Source organism: Wallemia mellicola (genome assembly GCF_000263375.1).
Source record: "Wallemia mellicola CBS 633.66 unplaced genomic scaffold WALSEscaffold_16, whole genome shotgun sequence".
Classification (NCBI taxonomy): domain Eukaryota; kingdom Fungi; phylum Basidiomycota; class Wallemiomycetes; order Wallemiales; family Wallemiaceae; genus Wallemia; species Wallemia mellicola.
Window position 1 is genome coordinate 65574 of NW_006531973.1, and position 16699 is coordinate 82272.

The window sequence follows — 16699 nt, forward strand, 5'->3', positions numbered from 1 at the left end:
GTCATAGGTATGTGTCGGAACCAAAAATATATAAAATTACAGTTACATATACTCAATCGCGTTTAAATTTACCTCTATACCATTTTGTAAGCTTCTGATAGATGTATACCATCGCCTTTGTCGGTCCTGCTGTGAGAATTCCCTTGAGTGACTGGCTAAACGCAGGTCGTCTGACTATCTCAGCAATCGCTATAGCATATTAATTATGTTTGTTGATATTATTCGTTATCACACTTACCATTTTCCAGGGTCTTGTGAAATTGAGGGTCTTGCACGACTCGAGACCAATAAGCGCTGTCATCATTCTTGACATCTCCATAGATATTGTCAAAATGTGCTTTAATTTTATTACGCAATACCAGTGGAAGTTTTGTTGCCAGGGTTGCCCTTGCTTGTCCGTTCATAGGTTGCTAAAATGATAGAATTAGCAAATTTTCAATGGATTAGCCAGATAGTCAAACTCACTCTTATTGTTCGCTTACCTTGAGGCAGCCTTCTCCATCCTGGTACAAAGCGCACACCTCGGAGTTGCATGGCTAATGGTTCGTAGAGGGTGTGGAACTGCTCCATCTGTGCAGAAACTATGTTGGAGATCTTCTCTGGATTCTCTCCAACTGTCATACGTGGGTCTCCAGAGTATGACAATGAGCTTATTTTTTCATAGAGTTCTTGCTGGCTGAATTCTGCGGGCAGGAGCAACAGTGCTGTACGCAAGGCAGAGGTGAGGTTCACTTGTTGGGCGAGTTTGACGCGAGCATCATCCTTGATAACACGCACCTGTTGATTATTTAAATCGTGTCACTTTAGTAAAAATGATCACTTACTGGTTTGTGCATCCGTCCTGAAACATAGAGTGTTTCCCAATCAAGCAAATCGCGACAAAGATCGTCAACAGAAATCACACCATACTTTAAAGGCTTGAATAGGTGTCAGTAATGTTAGAAAAGTTCCATTCCACCCACGATTCCATCTACTTCGACCATTGTCACATACCACACTTGAGCACCAAACTTCCGTTGGAGGAATGTTATAGCTTTATTACCGAATAACTTCGCTCCTAGAGGATAATGTGATGGGTTCTGCTGAATATTGATTGAATGCCAGTGATGGGGATGCGTCACAGCAATGATGAAGTCAACTAGCGGCTTATCCTGAGTGGATTGAGTGACACATTATAAACGCTAACAACACACCTTATCAGAGTAGCCAGTTTGCTTGAATACACCAGATCCATAGGCAAATCCATATCTAATTGGGGCACGAAATGAATGGAACACGGCTTCAAGCATCTTCCTTTTATCATCTGATACCTCTACAAACTGATTACTGCCAAATCCGACAGACATATATTTCTTCTCGCTTCCATCATGCACCGATTTCGATTTGATTGGGGCATCAAGATAGTATTGTTGACTACGTTGTACATTCTGGAGTGAGCCTCTAATATCTGGCTTATCAGAATAACATCGTAGCTGTAGATATCCAACCCTCCTGGGCGAATAACGCATAAACTGCTGTATAATCATCTTGAATGCTATCAATCAAGAGAGAAGATGAAATATATATATAAAATACAATACAAAATAAATTAAAGTAAATCCATCCACGGATTATCTGGGCTTTTCCGCTTCTTTTTCGACTTCTTAGCTTCTGTTTGTACAGGTACTCTCTGTTTGTTATCCTGTAAGAACTCCTGGAGTTCGCCACCTTTGTAGGTTTGTCCTTGTCTAAATCTGCTATAAAGTTTGCGTTTTGCTATCGATTGCTTCGCTTGTCCAAATGCTATCTCAGTAGATGGAACAGAAGGGGTGGAAGTCCTAGTGGATATTATACCAGTAGAGGTCCTAGAAATACTCAAGGATTGTGACTTAGTATCTTTATCACCCTCGCTACTATCTTCTTCATCTGAAGAATCGTCTATTTTTATTTGAATAGCTTTTGCAGCTGCGTCGAATAAACTGCGTATTATTTAATATGATGTCTTATACCATAGTAGATACTCACCTCGAATGGAAGAGATGTCCATCGTCTCTATCTCTTCCTATACCATTCAGATTGCGTTTCCTAGGTGCTGGAATAGGTCTGCTAATAGAATTCTCTTTCAAACCACGTCCAACTTTCCAGCCCTGGTTTTGGAGGTATATTGATGGATCTAGCATCGTGGTACAAGAAGAAGAATTTATTTTGTGTTATTCGCGACCATGAGAGATTGTCGACTAGAAATGTTATCGAAGATATATTTTAGAGAAACAAACCCACGTTAGATTATCTATATAATTCTGCAAAACGATGTTATCTTCTTTGAGCTTATCTATCCCAGATTGACTGGATCTCGTCTTTTCGATTAGATCTATAAGTTATTAGTTTAATCTGTTAGTATATATACAACTAACCAGTCAAGTTCTCCTTATACTGCGTTATCTCTCTGTAGCTCGTCGTGAATATAATCCCATAATAGTGAGAGCTACTGACTTTATAAAGGACTCCTTTTGTAGCGTTTCTTGTAATAAATTATCGTTATCAATTCCAGATTGTTTGCTGTTCCATACGTCGTAATCCTCTGTGTACATCTCGTCGTTGTTTACAACGATGATCGCGAACTCGAAGGAAAAGAAAAAAGCAAAATATCAACAAGCGAGGAAAATAGATACCCAACTACCATCCTCTATTAATGTAGAAGATCATGTTAAAGTGCGTAGACAACCACAATCTCTTCTTATCTCACATTTATTAGGCTAGGCAATTCGAGATAAAGGCTCTCTTTAAAGCCATAGATAGCTCAAAGTTAGTTTATTCTTCACCAATCTTACACATTATAACACTCTCAAAGGACTGCTTCCTCATCAAGAGCTTTCCAAACTTTACCTAGACATCTCAGAAGGAGAGCAGCATCCCACAATCCAAAGAGAGTACCCTTCAGACTTAGAGAGAAAGCTCTGGCTGAGATAAAGGGCGATATCTCGAAGTTTCGTAGGAAAAGAAGGAAGTTGTTACGCACTCGAATGAAAAAGCAGCAGAGCTCTGCATCACGTACTGTTAATTTACAGAAGCGACAATGTTTGTCAAGAGTTTGCTACATAGTACAATCTGACGCCATATAGTGAACAAATCTTGGCTTGAAACACATATCTGGCACGCGAAAAGAATGAAAATGGTTAACATTTGGGGCCACAGATTAGCAAAGCACCCAACTGAGAAGTCGTTTAGACCGTCTGTTAGAGCTTCAAGACAAGGCTGCATTGTTCATGACGCATCTTACACCGCTCTTGTACAGATTGATGGCAGCCAAGAGAGAATACTCTCTTTACTAGACAGTATCTTGGATAAAGCGGGTGAATCAGCTTCTTCAAAAAGGTAAGATAACAATCTAGTCCAAGACTTATATACTTAATGATCAAAAGGTACATTTTCGGTACACGTGAAATGCATAGTTATATATACAGATCCAATTCATACCCAACTGAAATTATCTCACCTATATCACTCATTTGGCATCCTGCTGATGGTGTTCGTGACAAGAGAAGCATTTGGTTGCGCTGCCATCCATCTGCTTTCAAGACTGTTTACGAGTCTTTGAATGAAGCAAAAATTGCCTTGTCTGGTGACGATCTCACAATCAGTGATTTAAGAGGCCAAGTCAACACTTTTGAGATGTATGGTCCACAATCTAGCCAGGTTTTGGCGGGTGCATTCAGATTAGCAAAGGCTAATGGTAAAGCTCAAAGAATTGTAGGGAACATTTACTTAACTCACTATCGTTAACGTTCTTTAAGGCATGGCAGAAAATTGGCAAATTAACGACACCTGCACACCTTCCAACTGGCTTCGTAGCGGGTTTCAATATTGACGATCCTCGTCTAAAGTAAGCATCCAAGCGTACGTTTCGATTCACTAACATACCTAAGTTACCCACCACGTAATACGAAAGCTGACAAAGATAAACCCGTAACCAATCTCACACTGAGCACTACTTTGGCACAATCGGGTATATTTAGTAAAGCAGAACGTGAAAAAGTTTCTAAACCTCGTTACAAGAAGGCAGAAATTGACAGCCGACGTAGCAAAGCGCAACCGGGGAAGCCACTCGCAGCAACACCAAATGACGATGTTATACCCATCTTAGTCATACAAAAGAAGTTAGAAGGTGGACTACGAGACAGCTTAGATGGTTATACGCTTATTGTTCCAGCTGGATGGGGCATGCAAATTTGGTCATCACTTATACACACGGACTCGCGAGTTGGTGGTATTGAACAAGTCGAACAGTTTTCGGTGCAAGTGGGAGCTTCACATTTCCCTGAATCAGCTTGTCCAACCTCGTTAGCAAATTGGGAGGAATGTCAAAAACGGATTGAAGATGTCGAAGAGAGAGTATCTAGGAAACCTAAAGGAAAACGACCACATTATCATTCCGAGTTACCGCTACTGCCTTTTATTCAGAAGCCATATCAAGTTGAGAAGAAGGAAGATGTCCAGAGCGAAGTGAAAGATGGCCAGTTACCAACACAACCGTCAGAACAAGCTATGGATGTCCATGAGGACCAAGTCAATACCAAACAGTGGTTTATGACAGATGAGCTCGTCCGTATGGTACAGAATGAGATACAGGAAAATCAAAAAGATGTGCAGGATGCACTGAAGAGTGTTTTGACTTCTTTGAAATGCAAAGACGATGTTACTCTTGAAGATGCCTTAGTACAAGCCACTTTGGTGCCAATCAAGAGAGGATATGTCAGTGCTTGTGGATATGTCTATGATAAAGATAACGATGAAACATGTGGAAGGATTGCCACATCAACCTTCGCGATGAATGAGGGTAAAGCGGTGGCAATTGCTAACATGCAAGCGGTTGTTTATTTCAAACTTTACAGCCAGAAAAAGCATCTTGAACGTATTGTGGTAGTTCAGGATAATGATGACGAAACAAAGCGAGAGTATCGTCTACACTGTAGAAAGTAATAGATAATTTATTTATAATAGTAAATTCCATTTTTATCGATTGAATTGCGTGATGACTATGTCGATCGGATGATGCGATATCTTTTCTGCTAAAACGACCAAGATGTTTTCCAGAAGAGTCCTAGGATTGACACCAAGATTAACGAGAGGATTGGCCACGCCAGCGAACAACCACCACAAGATTCTGATTGTTGGTGTGCGTAATTCAACTTCCGAAATCAGAAGTTTATCTGACAGATCCTAGGGTGGTACAGCAGGTGTTACTGCAGCTGCACAGATACAAAACAAGTTCAGAGACGAGAACAAGAGCCTTGGCGCTGGCGATATTGCCATTGTAGACGCTAGCAAGGAGCACCACTGTAAGTGGATAACTAATAGTAGCGGCTTTCTAACACCTACCTAGATCAACCAGGATGGACACTTATTGGTTCAGGTTTGGGCAAGAAGGAAGATTTCGTCAGACCAGAAAGCAGCATCATTCCAAAGGATGTCGCACACATTCCAGCATTCGTACAATCTTTCTCACCAGCAAGCAACACAGTTACTACCGCAACCGGTGAAACCCTCACCTACGACTTCTTGATCGTTGTAGCTGGTTTGAAGATAAACTTTGCAGGCATTAAGGGATTAGAAGGTGCATTAGAGGATCAAGGCTCAGGTGTCAGCTCTATTTACAACCCAGATTACGCTCAGAAAGCTTGGAGGGACATCGAGGCTTTCAAATCAGGAAAGGCGATCTTCACACAACCAGCTGGTGTTATCAAATGTGCAGGTGCACCACAAAAAGTAATGTGGATGGCAAACTCACAATGGAACAGAAGCGGTACCCGTAACGATATTGATCTCACATTCGCTACCGGTACACCAGCTATGTTTGCAGTACCAAAATATTCACAAGCGCTTGAGAAATTACGCCTTGAACGTAACGTCAATGGATTATTTAACTCAAACTTGACAGAAATTGATACCGCTAACAAGATCGCAAAGTTCGCACAACCAGAAGGTAAGACAGTCGAGAAGGAATACAATCTCCTCCACGTCGTCCCACCTCAAGGACCATTAGACTTCTACAAGAACTCACCATTGGCTGACGAGTCTGGCTTTGTTTCAGTCGACAAGTCTACAACTCAACACACAAAGTACAACAACGTTTTCTCAATTGGTGACTGCTCTTCACTTCCAAACTCAAAGACTGCTGCTGCTATTACAGCTCAATCTCCAGTTTTAGTACACAACCTCAGAAATGAAATGGAAGGTAAGTCACTCAACGCCGCTTACGATGGTTACGCGTCATGTCCTCTCCTTACTGGCCATGGTGAACTTCTTCTTGCTGAATTCAAATACGGTGGTATACCAAAGGAAACATTCGCCCCTATTCTTGGTTCACAAGATAAGCCAAACAGATTCTACTACCACCTTAAGAAGGATATATTCCCACCTGTCTACTGGAACTACTTTGTTAAAGGTAACTGGTTCGGTACACGTGGACCAATTGCACCAAACTTTGATTAAGAAATAGGATACTCAGCTTTTTAATCAAAATTAATCACATACCAAGTGCATTCGTTAGGTGTTTTTTCAAAAAAAAAAGTCTTGTAAATTTTCGATCAAAAATTGTTACATTCTAAATACTTTATGCGGATTTCTTATCATTATTTCGTTATTTAGGTTTGCTTAATACCTGGTAAACCGAGTGTTGGGAAACCGACATCGATTTGAAGTTGTTGTGGTGTCCATCCGAAGATCTTGTTGTTGCTAACGATACCGTAGTTAACTCTTGATTGAGTAGCTGGGTTCTCGTTGATCTTGTTAATACGGTTAACATGCTCAGGTGAGAGAGTAAAGAGCTTCAAGTTTTCGCTGATATGTTCACTGCTTGTTGCTTTTGGAATGACTGAGGTGCCTCTTTGAACACCCCAGCTAAGGAGAACTTGGGCTGGAGTTGCACCAAGTTCTTTAGCGATTGCGTTTACAGTTTCATCTTTAATGAGTGGAGTGTGTCCTGCAACTGGGCAGTAGGCAGTGACGTGGATACCCTTCTTGTGACAGTAATCGATAAGTTCAAAGTCAGGGTTCCATGGGTGGGTTTCGATTTGGTTTACAGCTGGGACAACCTTGCTGTTAGCGAGTAAATCTTCCAAGAATGGAATAGCGAAGTTTGAGACACCGACTGTCTTTACTTTACCAGTGTCGAGGAAACCTTCGAATTGCTTCCATACCTTGAGGTAGTTGCGCTCTGATGGATCATCTGGGTTCTCTCCTGTACCCTTGTAAGTGGTTTGAGGCCAGTGAACCAAAAGTAAGTCAAAGTAATCAAGGCCAGCGCTTTTGAGTGATCCGTTTAAAGATTCGGTAGCCTTTTCGTTCAATTCTGTGATCCAGACTTTGGTAGTGATGAAGAATTCCTCACGTGGGATACCTGACTCGCGGACTGCTTGTCCAACTTCCGCTTCGTTGCAGTAGAGTGTAGCACTAAATGGGTAAGAAAGGAAAGGAAAGAATAAAGAAGAAACTCACGTATCAATGTGTCTGTAGCCTTGCTTGATAGCTTCCTTAATAGATGGGAGGAGTGCAGGACCTGATGACGACTTAGGAAAATAGAGTTGTTTGAAAGTATAACAAACCTTGGGATTGGTCTCCTACCCATGTACCGTATCCTACTAATGGGATAGTTCTACCGTTGTTGAGTTTTGCAGTTGGGATTGCCATTTTTCTTCGTTGGTTGTACAAAAGAAAGCCACGCAATCTTTGAACGTCACGCCCCACAATCTTTGTAATAAAGATATAGCGAGAAAGACGGGCATATACCGAATCTGCAGTCTGCTTAAATTTTATTCCTATCCGTTTAATAATGTATACTAGCTATTGTCTTGAGTGTTATTTGCAAGTTATGACTGCATTGCTGCTATCTGCACAAATAATACACAAGCTGAACATCTCATAAGAAGATCAAAACTCGCAACTTCTTTTGTTTAGTTTACACTCTTCTTCGTTCACTACCATTAGAGCTACCAATGGAGAGTTGGCCTGTCGAGCCTGATGCAGCACAGAATATATTCCTAAACACAGCTGGATTGAGTCAGTTTACTTTTTCGCTTATCGGACTATTGGCTGATAATCAGTTCAGCACTCGGAGGTGGACTTTTGGCCGGTGCTACAGGTTCACGGAAGAATATAGATGGACTGGCACTGTGAGGAGTTCTGCATCTTTTATTATCCACCATTAAATCCATTATAGAGGATTGAGCACCGCCAGAAACGTCGCACTCACTTCTTTTGTCTTCTTCAGTGAGTTTATTGGTTATGTACGATTATTCTGATTATGAAAGGTTTGAGAGAATGGCTGGTTACACCATCATTGCGCAAATACGCTTCAGTTAATCAAGATAAACCGACGAGGAGCTTCAAATTAACAGACTCAGCATTAGCAGGCGCCATAGGAGGTGGTTCTTGGAATTATCATTTGCGTGAGTCTCATTAATTGCCAATTCTATCAATCTTATACATTCAAGGTGGTAAAGCGGGTGTAGTACCAGGAATCTTGACAGCAGTTGTTGTCTGTACAGCCGGACAAGTAGCTGCCAACGAGGTACGCGTGCAACGGATAAACTACATCCTCAGACGGAAAGAGAGAGAAGAGCAAGACAAGACGAAGGAGGTACGAGTCGTCGAAAGACCATTACAGCCGGCGCCACAAGAGCCTCCAAAGCATAGTTGGTTGGATAGGTTCAAATTCTATAGAGTGCCTGATGAGGAGTATCTCAACAAGCTTAAGGATAAGTCAGACCAAACCAAATCGTCTATAATGGCAATCGAGCAACGGATGAACGAGCTGAAGTTGTTGCTAGATGAGGAGCATGAAGTTTAATCCATTTTAAGTTATAAAGGAAACATAATTTATATTTTGCTAAGGTTACTTTGGTGGTTGCAATCCAAGTCTCACTCTTACAGCGTTAGCGTGAGCGCGCAATCCCTCGCATTCGGCTAATGTAACAACTACTGGTCCTAACTTATCCAAACCTTCCTTAGTGAGTTCTTGAGAAGTAATGTGCTTTTGGAATGAGAGTGTGTTTACACCTAGATGTATCTTAGAGGAATGGTACATCATAAAAACACTACTTACCACTGTACTGTCTAGCGAATCCGTTAGTAGGAAGTGTGTGATTAGTACCGGAAGCATAGTCACCACAGCTATAAGGCGTCTTAGAATTTGCATAATACGAGATAATAAACCTACCTTTCTGGAGAGAATTCACCAACAAATACACTACCCGCATTTTCAACTAATTCTACCTTCTCTGAAGCCTTTTCGAGGTGAAGAATAAGGTGCTCTGGAGCGTAGTCGTTTGAGAAATCGAATGCAGTCTTGACATCACCGGTGGAGACAATCAAACTCTTAGAAACGGATACTCTGGCAATGTCAACACGTGGTAACTTTCTTGCTTGTTCATCTACCTCCTTCTCGATATCTGCGATTTCCTTCTCATTGAGACCTACTGTAACTAAAACGACTTGACTATCAACACCGTGCTCGGCTTGTGACAACAAGTCACTAGCGACATAAGCGGCATTAGCTGATTTATCAGCAATGACCAGCACTTCTGAAGGACCAGCTGGCATATCAATTGCAACTTGGGCATCAGCATCGTTTGAAACGAACATCTTAGCAGCTGTGACCCATTGGTTACCAGGACCGAAAATTTTGTCGACCTTTGGAACTGTTTCTGTACCATATGCGAGCGCTGCAACGGCTTGTGCACCACCTGCCTTCAAAATTGCAGAAGCACCGACCTTCTTCGCGACATATAGAACTTCTGGTGCTATACTTCCATCTGGCTTAGGTGGAGTTGCTAATACGATTTCTTTACAACCTGCAACTTGCGCTGGTACACCCAACATGAGTGCTGAGGATGGTAAAATTGCTGTACCTCCTGGAACATATAAACCAACTCTGCTAATTGGTCTGGCGAATCTCTGACAAACGATTCCTGGCATAGTCTCGACAACTAGTGGTGCCTTCTCCATTTGTCCAATGTGGAATTTGCGTACATTATCATAAGCGATGTCAATAGCTTCTTTAACATCTTGTTGAATTGTTGGTTCATCGAATGGTGCACGTGCAATTGGAATCTTTAGTTCTGCTTTGTCTAATTTAGAGATGAAGTCTAATAAACCTTTATCACCCTTCCCTCTGACACCTTCAACGATAGGTCTGACACGCTCGATCATTGCACCAGAGTTGAGAACAGGTCTGCGCAACAATTGTAAGCGCTCTTCAGGGCTGACAGTATCGAGTTTTGTGCTACGCATTTTAATCATTTCACTACCAGACTGTACAGGTTGTGGTTGTTGAGTGGTGGATGGTGCAGGTGCAGGTGAATTCTTAGCTTGAGCTTCTTGTAAGTATTTTGGCTTGGCATTACCTGGGCGTCTTGACACCTTTGCAGCTTTCTTATCTAATGCATGGCCAATATCTGCTAATTTGACACCCTTGCTTACACATCTTGTTAATGCAAAGTAGATCAAATCAGCTGCTTCAAATGCAACATCTTCTTTGGATTGTGCGGCGCATAACTCATCAGCTTCCTCCATAATTTTTGATCTGAGGAGTGTTTCATCGTTGAATAATCTCTTTGTGTAGCTACCTTCAGGTGCTGATTGGTGACGTGAAACGAGTGTTTCTTCTAATGCAGCTAAGCCGCTCAATTGACCAAAACAGGTTGGTGTGTCCAAGTGACAGAATCCAGTACCATGTTGGACAACTTCGAAATTGAGACAGTCGGAGTCGCAATCTAACTCGATTTTGACAACATCCTGTACTGCACCGCTTGTTTCACCCTTACGCCATAAGCCGTGTTTACGTGATTGGTATACACCTCTACCTGTTCTGACGGACTCCTCAATTGACTGCTTTGATGAGTAACACAATCCTAATGACTTTCCACCGTGGAGGTAAGATGAAACAATAGTTGCGAATAATCCATCTGGTCTGTCGGTTGTGATTGGTGCCAAGAATGCATCTGTAATGTTCAACTTTGATGAAGAGGTTGATTCATTTGTAAGTTGTGAGAGTGGAATGACTATTGCTGATCTGCTGCTGTGTAACTCAGCGACTGTCTTTTCAGATGGGAGAGCCTTAGATTCGTCCAAGTAGAATGTGACTTTTGGCTTTGGTAACTGAGTGGTAGAGGCAGTGTTGGAAATATTTATGAGTGCACCCTTAACATTTTTAAGAATATCCTCAGGAATATCTGTGTTGTTTGCAACGGCATAGAGCTTCTCTGATGGTACACCTGCAGAGATGCAGCTGTCGGCCAAATTGAGAGATGCGAAGATCGCTGATGCACCGTTGTCAAGGTAGCTGATAGCTTTATCTAAACCTTCATCATCTCTAACTAAAACATAGTACTTTGAGGATTTTGGTATGGATGTAATTCTGTCAGACTGTTCTGATGGGATGAGTACTGGAGTGATTCTAGTGGCACTTGATAGTAAATCATCGCCTGATGCTTTATCCAGTAATGGAATGAATGTTGGCGTCGCCATAACTTCTTCGTAGTTTACGATAAAGAGTGTTGAGTCACAAAATAGCTAAAAAGCATAATGACATATAGTAAAGCGTCAAAGCAGCTTCTAAATAAAGATTTCGTTGGGTGTTTAGATACAATAAGCAAATCTCTTAAATCAGCGAATAACAACAACGTTGTAAATAAGCTGCTGTCATTAGAACTTACCTGCTGGTTAACACTATATCTGAATGGAGATAATAAATCTCGTTACAAGCAATTGAATTACACGAAACCTCAATTCGTCGATTATCTCATAAATCTCTCGAGATCTCGCATAACGGCTACATTACCCGGTAGATCTCAATCCGCTCTTTTACTCGCTATAGTTAGATTAGAGCAACTTGATAAAGCAAAGAATGAAGCTGAGAAATGGTTGTTTAATGCTAGTAACGCAGATCAGGATTACAATAAAGTGAGGGATGTCTACGCATTTAATATACTACCTGAATTTGGTGAATGGGACGTCAGCAGGGAAGTTCTCTCCTCTTCAGCGATTGATGACAATGATAAGAATGTGAGTGTTTGTTCACCTCTATATGACGTCTAGTTGAGATCATCCATAGAACTTGCTTCAGAGACTCGCAGATCTGGAAGAGACGGCAAGTGGGGAGGTGCTAGCAAACACTCCAGAAACTGTAACTACTGAACAGTCCACACCATCTTTGTCGAGAACATCATCCACCGAATCATCCTTTACGGCGACACCAGCGAGAGTGAAGACAAAGGAAGATAACTTTGAAACAACACCATCCGCTGCATCCACACCGCTTACATCTAATGGTATCACTCCTGAGCAGCACTCAGACATACGCTCACATATTTCAAACCACGCAAAGCAACCCTCACTTGAACCAGTTGCCAGAAACAGCAATAGACCACCAACAAAAACGGCTAAGGCTCTCAACCTTCTTGCGAAAATGAGGGAAATATTACCTAGAGTTTTACCGCCGTTTCTTATTTTCCTTCTAGCTGTTTTGTTTGCCAGCAGACGGCAAAATAACGCAAATACAGCTCGATCAATCAGAGAAAGACTGGCCAAAAGAGACGGCTTATGGAATAAGCTATTGCAGACAATCCAGATGGGTACGCGCGGAATGCTGCCTTGAAAAATCAGTTTCTTTTTCAAAAGTGTATAATTTATGTATTATGAGTAATGATTTTAGTCTACTAATTGTATAATTAAGTGTGACGATTTTCCTGTTCTGATAAAGATCAGTTCATTGTCTATGATGTCCTCCTCTACGATAGTTCTATTAATGGTAGTTGTTTTCTCTCCATTTAGGTATACACCTCCAGAACCAATCAACGTTTTAGCTTGAGCTGATTGAGGTGAGTTTTCGAAGGCTAGAAAAATAGGTTTACTCACATCCTGATTTAACTTGCGGACTAAAGGTGACGACTTTAGTAAGACGTTCATCAATAACTTCCTTACGTGACTTTCTTACTAATCTAGGGTCACTTTCAAATGCAGCAACGACCTTCTCAGCCTTGAGTGTTCTTAAAGATGTTCCAAAGAGAACATTCGTCGCCACATGTGCAATTTCTAGTCCAGTTTCTGTGGAGGTTTAGATATGGTTATATATTATTGACATCACTAACCACCGTGTATCATTGTAGTAACCTCATCAGCGAGCCGCCGCTGAGCTAATCTTTGATCAGGCTTAGCCTGATGAGGATCTTAGCATGGTATGATATACATTACGACGACTTACTCTCTGTTGCTCCATAATTTGACTTATAGTCTCCAAAGGCACAAGCGTGAGCAGTTTGAGATACTTTTCGACATCCATGTCTGTGACTTTCAGCCAAAACTGGTAGAAATCAAAGACAGAAGTTAATGAAGAGTTTAACCAGACGGCATTCCCGGCACTCTTGCCAAATTTATCACCACTGCTGGTGGTAAGTAGTGGAAGTGTCAAACCGAATGCTTTATCTTGGGTAGATTCAGAGGAGAACACGCGTCTAATCAATTCAACACCAGCTGTTATGTTACCCCACTGATCGCTACCGCCAATCTGAACAGTACAATCATGTTCAGAAAACAAATGCTGAAAATCAGCCGCTTGTAGGAGCTGATAGGTGAATTCTGTAAATGATATGCCCTTGGCTAAGCGATTCTTTACGCTGTCCCTAGCCAACATTGGTCCTATATTGCTTATCTTTCCTGTTGTAGATAAAAATTCCAACAGTGATAGCTTTCCCAGCCAGCTTTTATTGTTTAGTACTTTCACCTCACCCTTAGTAGTGTCGTATGGTGCGTATTTGTCTGCGTATTTTCTACTGTTCTCGTAAAAGCTTTCAATTTGTTTCGTTAAATTGAATATATTGTTATCGAGTGTCTTTGTTTCAATGAGTGTACGCTCTGTCGATCTCCCTGAGGGGTCTCCTATTGAACCAGTAGCTCCTCCAATCTATTAGCTATCAGAATAGGGAAAGAAGCACTATGCCTTTTACCCACGAGTGGAATTATTCTGTGTCCAGCCAAATGAAGATGTAAACAGGCGAGCAAAGGTAAAAGGTGTCCAGCGTGTAAGGATACAGCTGTAGGATCCATACCACTGTATATAGTTCTACTCTGTGACTCTAGATGCTTTCCGAGAAGTTCACTATAACGTTTGAGAATGCAGTACTTTCAACTATAATAAACAAACCTTGTGGTATCTTTTACAAATCCTCTATCCACTAACTCCTTATAGACGCTCCTATTCTTTAACAGCCGTCTAGTCGGCCTGAATGCCCACATCGTTGTTATCTGTTAACAAACTATCATCATCTAATGTCAAAAAGAAGTGTCGAAGTCATAAATATTTCAGATAGCAGTGATGATGAGAGCCATGTTAGCGCACAGGAAAAAGCTCATCACACGTTTATACCATCAGCAGCAGAGTTGCCCCCTGAAGAAAATATAAAAGATACACAACAACCAAAACCATCGACTGATAGGAATTCACCATTTAATTTCCTGAAAGAGAGAAAGAAACTTGAAGCTGAACGACTCGAACGGGTAGATCGTCATAAGCGTGTAAAGCTTGAAAGTGGCGCTCAGAATAAACCTAGTAGGATGATTACAAATGAAACGCCAGGAAAGTACACAGACGGCGTTGTGAAACAAACTATCAACGTCCTTAGTGAAAAGAATGAAGGTGTATGCAGTATTGAGGAGTGTTTTGGACCTGTATGCGTTATCTTGTTACTCTTTGACCTTCTAATACCCTTAACATAGAAAGATAAACTCAAATTGGTTATTATATCAAGCTTCGTCAGGATGGATGAATTCATGGTACCGTTAATGGGAAACGCTAAAGTTGTTTGCGCACAACCAGTAAGTGTCTTTTGCTTTTAAGAGTACGACTCATGCCCTTTATTAGCAGAAACTAGGTGAACAAGTCGATAGCAGGTAGAGTATTCACTATAATCTCGTCTTAGATTAAAGATAAGATCAGAAATTGGTTCATGCACGATGTATTTGCACACGGAACGTATCACGCAAAGGTTAGTTCTATACTTTAACCGTAAAGTTGTTTACTAATGTACTTAGTTTGCTCTTGTTGGGTTTCACTTTTCCACTTAAACATCTAATGACTCGAAGATCTTCACAACAGATGGATGGCTGAGAGTCGTCGTTACGACTGCCAACTTTATCCCAATTGATTGGATGTGGAATGAAAACGTAGGTTGCTCTCAAATATGATTGAACCAAGTTGACTTTTATAGACTGTCTTTATGCAAGATTTCCCCCTAAAAGGACAAACATTAGGTGGAGAATCTAGCGAACAAAAATCAGCTTTCCAGTCAGATTGGACTTGGTTTCTCTACAAGCTGAAGTTGAACAAGTGAGCAAGGAAGATAATTGTGGAACCTATTGTTAACCCACTTGTTAGATCTCTAAAGCTAGTAGCAGATCAAATGCCCGATACCCCATTGCCAAATGTAGACGCAGTAAACAAATGGGACTTTTCTAGATCAAAAGCACGTCTAATCAGCAGCATAAGCGAGACATACAGTGGTCTCGAGAATATAAGGAAGGTAGGACACTTCCGTTTAGCGGATTTGGTTAGACAGGCAGGATGTGGTATTGATAATAACGGCGATCTTATGACCAAACGTGGTGATTCAACAAAGCATGAATGGTACGTCGATATTGAGTGTCAAGGAAGCTCTCTTGGAGCATACAAGCCAGCCTGGGGTAATGAGGTGAGATAATATTATTTTCTAGTACCTACTATTGAACTGACAATCTCAAAGTTTTATAATTCTGCTTGTGGACGTTTCAACCTTCTTCCTGGATTAGAAGACGATGCAAAAGCTTTAAAGGGAAAGAGAAAAAGCAGCAATAATGAATGGCCACCTATTAAGATTCTATATCCAACGAAAAACATGGCATTGAACAATCGTGGATCAATATCTCTGGGTGGTAATTTCTTCATGGAGTAGGTTTAATATATTTACATGGATAATCTGATGAATTATACTCAGTAATCAGAAATGGTCAAACAAAGACTTTCCTCGTGACGCAATGTACAGGAACCCAAGCAAGCGAGGCGCCATATTCACGCATGCCAAGTCTATCTGCGGTATACTGAAGCATAAGCACATGATCTCTAAGAGCAAGATTGCTGGGAAGAGTAAGAAAACTGAAAATGGTGAGAAGGTTACATTCACATCAGACGAAGAGAGTGACTTGAGCGCAACGGAATCTGAGCCAGAAGATAAAGGTACTGAAAATAATGTAGCTGGTGGCTGGGTATACATCGGTTCACATAACTTTACGCCATCTGCGTGGGGGAGATTGACGAAAGCAGGCAAATTAAACATATCTAATTGTGAACTTGGTGTTTTTCTTCCTCTTTATGGTGATGACAAGGTATCAAATGCCCTGGCTGATGAATACGTCACCTACTCCCGCCCTGTTGTCAAATACGATGACGAAGATATACCATGGGTAAGTTTCGAGATTGACGAGTATGACACTTGCTAAGCACGCCATACAGCTACGTGAGGACTATGAATTAGAACTGAGGAAGGGTGTCTAATTGAAGTACAACATTGACTCGGATAAACAAAGAACTCATCAGGACATCGAAACTTAAGGCTAACTTATATTAGCATTGTCTGCCTATTTATATGTATGTATAACATCCGTGTATGCTTTTAATGTATTTTGTCTCCTT

The 16699-nt window shown here is 41.2% G+C and overlaps 10 protein-coding genes across 10 annotated transcripts; 5 read left to right on the forward strand and 5 right to left on the reverse strand.

The window, feature by feature from the left end:
• Positions 1 to 13: 13 nt before the first annotated feature.
• Positions 14 to 1506, reverse strand: WALSEDRAFT_60860 (mitochondrial matrix Mmp37). The gene is made up of 6 exons (XM_006959291.1): positions 1194 to 1506; positions 963 to 1151; positions 825 to 917; positions 466 to 777; positions 239 to 410; positions 14 to 189 (listed from the first exon to the last, which is right to left on the reverse strand). Exons 1-6 carry the CDS (start codon positions 1344 to 1346, stop codon positions 53 to 55), a joined length of 1056 nt encoding a protein of 351 aa, XP_006959353.1. The 5' UTR covers positions 1347 to 1506; the 3' UTR covers positions 14 to 52.
• Positions 1507 to 1550: 44 nt separating this feature from the next.
• WALSEDRAFT_69712 (hypothetical protein) lies at positions 1551 to 2551 on the reverse strand. The gene is made up of 4 exons (XM_006959292.1): positions 2473 to 2551; positions 2394 to 2425; positions 2005 to 2350; positions 1551 to 1958 (listed from the first exon to the last, which is right to left on the reverse strand). The coding sequence occupies exons 3-4, from the start codon at positions 2157 to 2159 to the stop codon at positions 1589 to 1591; spliced, it is 525 nt and encodes a 174-aa protein (XP_006959354.1). The 5' UTR covers positions 2160 to 2350; positions 2394 to 2425; positions 2473 to 2551; the 3' UTR covers positions 1551 to 1588.
• Positions 2552 to 2589: 38 nt separating this feature from the next.
• On the forward strand, positions 2590 to 4959 carry WALSEDRAFT_69713 (POP1-domain-containing protein; the record flags this gene model as incomplete). Its single annotated transcript, XM_006959293.1, has 7 exons — positions 2590 to 2691; positions 2735 to 2784; positions 2831 to 3057; positions 3102 to 3354; positions 3402 to 3729; positions 3774 to 3862; positions 3906 to 4959. 7 exons carry the CDS (start codon positions 2590 to 2592, stop codon positions 4957 to 4959), a joined length of 2103 nt encoding a protein of 700 aa, XP_006959355.1.
• A 100-nt stretch (positions 4960 to 5059) lies between these two features.
• Positions 5060 to 6585, forward strand: WALSEDRAFT_33204 (FAD/NAD(P)-binding domain-containing protein; the record flags this gene model as incomplete). The annotated part of the gene is made up of 3 exons (XM_006959294.1): positions 5060 to 5155; positions 5204 to 5318; positions 5363 to 6585. The coding sequence occupies 3 exons, from the start codon at positions 5063 to 5065 to the stop codon at positions 6469 to 6471; spliced, it is 1317 nt and encodes a 438-aa protein (XP_006959356.1). The 3' UTR covers positions 6472 to 6585.
• Gcy1p (Aldo/keto reductase) lies at positions 6543 to 7698 on the reverse strand. Its single transcript, XM_006959295.1, has 3 exons — positions 7584 to 7698; positions 7477 to 7537; positions 6543 to 7431 (listed from the first exon to the last, which is right to left on the reverse strand). The coding sequence occupies exons 1-3, from the start codon at positions 7666 to 7668 to the stop codon at positions 6624 to 6626; spliced, it is 954 nt and encodes a 317-aa protein (XP_006959357.1). The 5' UTR covers positions 7669 to 7698; the 3' UTR covers positions 6543 to 6623.
• Positions 7699 to 8281: 583 nt separating this feature from the next.
• Positions 8282 to 8827, forward strand: WALSEDRAFT_20260 (hypothetical protein; the record flags this gene model as incomplete). Its single annotated transcript, XM_006959252.1, has 2 exons — positions 8282 to 8426; positions 8472 to 8827. The coding sequence occupies 2 exons, from the start codon at positions 8282 to 8284 to the stop codon at positions 8825 to 8827; spliced, it is 501 nt and encodes a 166-aa protein (XP_006959314.1).
• A 45-nt stretch (positions 8828 to 8872) lies between these two features.
• On the reverse strand, positions 8873 to 11505 carry WALSEDRAFT_20394 (histidine biosynthesis trifunctional-protein; the record flags this gene model as incomplete). The annotated part of the gene is made up of 3 exons (XM_006959260.1): positions 8873 to 9036; positions 9083 to 9150; positions 9197 to 11505. 3 exons carry the CDS (start codon positions 11503 to 11505, stop codon positions 8873 to 8875), a joined length of 2541 nt encoding a protein of 846 aa, XP_006959322.1.
• Positions 11506 to 11518: 13 nt separating this feature from the next.
• On the forward strand, positions 11519 to 12703 carry WALSEDRAFT_60862 (hypothetical protein). The gene is made up of 2 exons (XM_006959296.1): positions 11519 to 12042; positions 12092 to 12703. The coding sequence occupies exons 1-2, from the start codon at positions 11563 to 11565 to the stop codon at positions 12632 to 12634; spliced, it is 1023 nt and encodes a 340-aa protein (XP_006959358.1). The 5' UTR covers positions 11519 to 11562; the 3' UTR covers positions 12635 to 12703.
• On the reverse strand, positions 12659 to 14271 carry WALSEDRAFT_69719 (tyrosine-tRNA ligase; the record flags this gene model as incomplete). Its single annotated transcript, XM_006959297.1, has 6 exons — positions 12659 to 12848; positions 12895 to 13083; positions 13128 to 13194; positions 13241 to 13939; positions 13987 to 14134; positions 14180 to 14271. The coding sequence occupies 6 exons, from the start codon at positions 14269 to 14271 to the stop codon at positions 12688 to 12690; spliced, it is 1356 nt and encodes a 451-aa protein (XP_006959359.1). The 3' UTR covers positions 12659 to 12687.
• A 161-nt stretch (positions 14272 to 14432) lies between these two features.
• On the forward strand, positions 14433 to 16677 carry WALSEDRAFT_33207 (phospholipase D/nuclease). Its single transcript, XM_006959298.1, has 10 exons — positions 14433 to 14703; positions 14752 to 14850; positions 14897 to 15020; positions 15067 to 15075; positions 15118 to 15198; positions 15243 to 15361; positions 15410 to 15722; positions 15774 to 15958; positions 16005 to 16470; positions 16520 to 16677. The coding sequence occupies exons 3-10, from the start codon at positions 14982 to 14984 to the stop codon at positions 16559 to 16561; spliced, it is 1254 nt and encodes a 417-aa protein (XP_006959360.1). The 5' UTR covers positions 14433 to 14703; positions 14752 to 14850; positions 14897 to 14981; the 3' UTR covers positions 16562 to 16677.
• Positions 16678 to 16699: the final 22 nt, after the last annotated feature.

Bases quoted from the DNA above. Each gene is read 5' to 3' on its own strand.
- WALSEDRAFT_60860 (XM_006959291.1), bottom strand. From the start codon at position 1,346: ATGTCTGTCGGATTTGGCAGTAATCAGTTTGTAGAGGTATCAGATGAT. The intron at 778-824 runs GTAAGTGATCAT...AATAATCAACAG, and splicing joins CAGGACGGATGCACAAACCA to GTGCGTGTTATCAAGGATGA. The intron at 411-465 runs GTGAGTTTGACT...CTATCATTTTAG, and splicing joins AAGGTAAGCGAACAATAAGA to CAACCTATGAACGGACAAGC.
- WALSEDRAFT_69712 (XM_006959292.1), bottom strand. From the start codon at position 2,159: ATGCTAGATCCATCAATATACCTCCAAAACCAGGGCTGGAAAGTTGGA. The intron at 1,959-2,004 runs GTGAGTATCTAC...AATAATACGCAG, and splicing joins GGACATCTCTTCCATTCGAG to TTTATTCGACGCAGCTGCAA.
- Gcy1p (XM_006959295.1), bottom strand. From the start codon at position 7,668: ATGGCAATCCCAACTGCAAAACTCAACAACGGTAGAACTATCCCATTA. The intron at 7,538-7,583 runs GTTTGTTATACT...AGTCGTCATCAG, and splicing joins GGTAGGAGACCAATCCCAAG to GTCCTGCACTCCTCCCATCT. The intron at 7,432-7,476 runs GTGAGTTTCTTC...TTACCCATTTAG, and splicing joins GGCTACAGACACATTGATAC to TGCTACACTCTACTGCAACG.
- WALSEDRAFT_60862 (XM_006959296.1), top strand. From the start codon at position 11,563: ATGACATATAGTAAAGCGTCAAAGCAGCTTCTAAATAAAGATTTCGTT. The intron at 12,043-12,091 runs GTGAGTGTTTGT...GATCATCCATAG, and splicing joins TTGATGACAATGATAAGAAT to AACTTGCTTCAGAGACTCGC.
- WALSEDRAFT_33207 (XM_006959298.1), top strand. From the start codon at position 14,982: ATGCACGATGTATTTGCACACGGAACGTATCACGCAAAG. The intron at 15,959-16,004 runs GTAGGTTTAATA...AATTATACTCAG, and splicing joins GGTGGTAATTTCTTCATGGA to TAATCAGAAATGGTCAAACA. The intron at 16,471-16,519 runs GTAAGTTTCGAG...CACGCCATACAG, and splicing joins ATGACGAAGATATACCATGG to CTACGTGAGGACTATGAATT.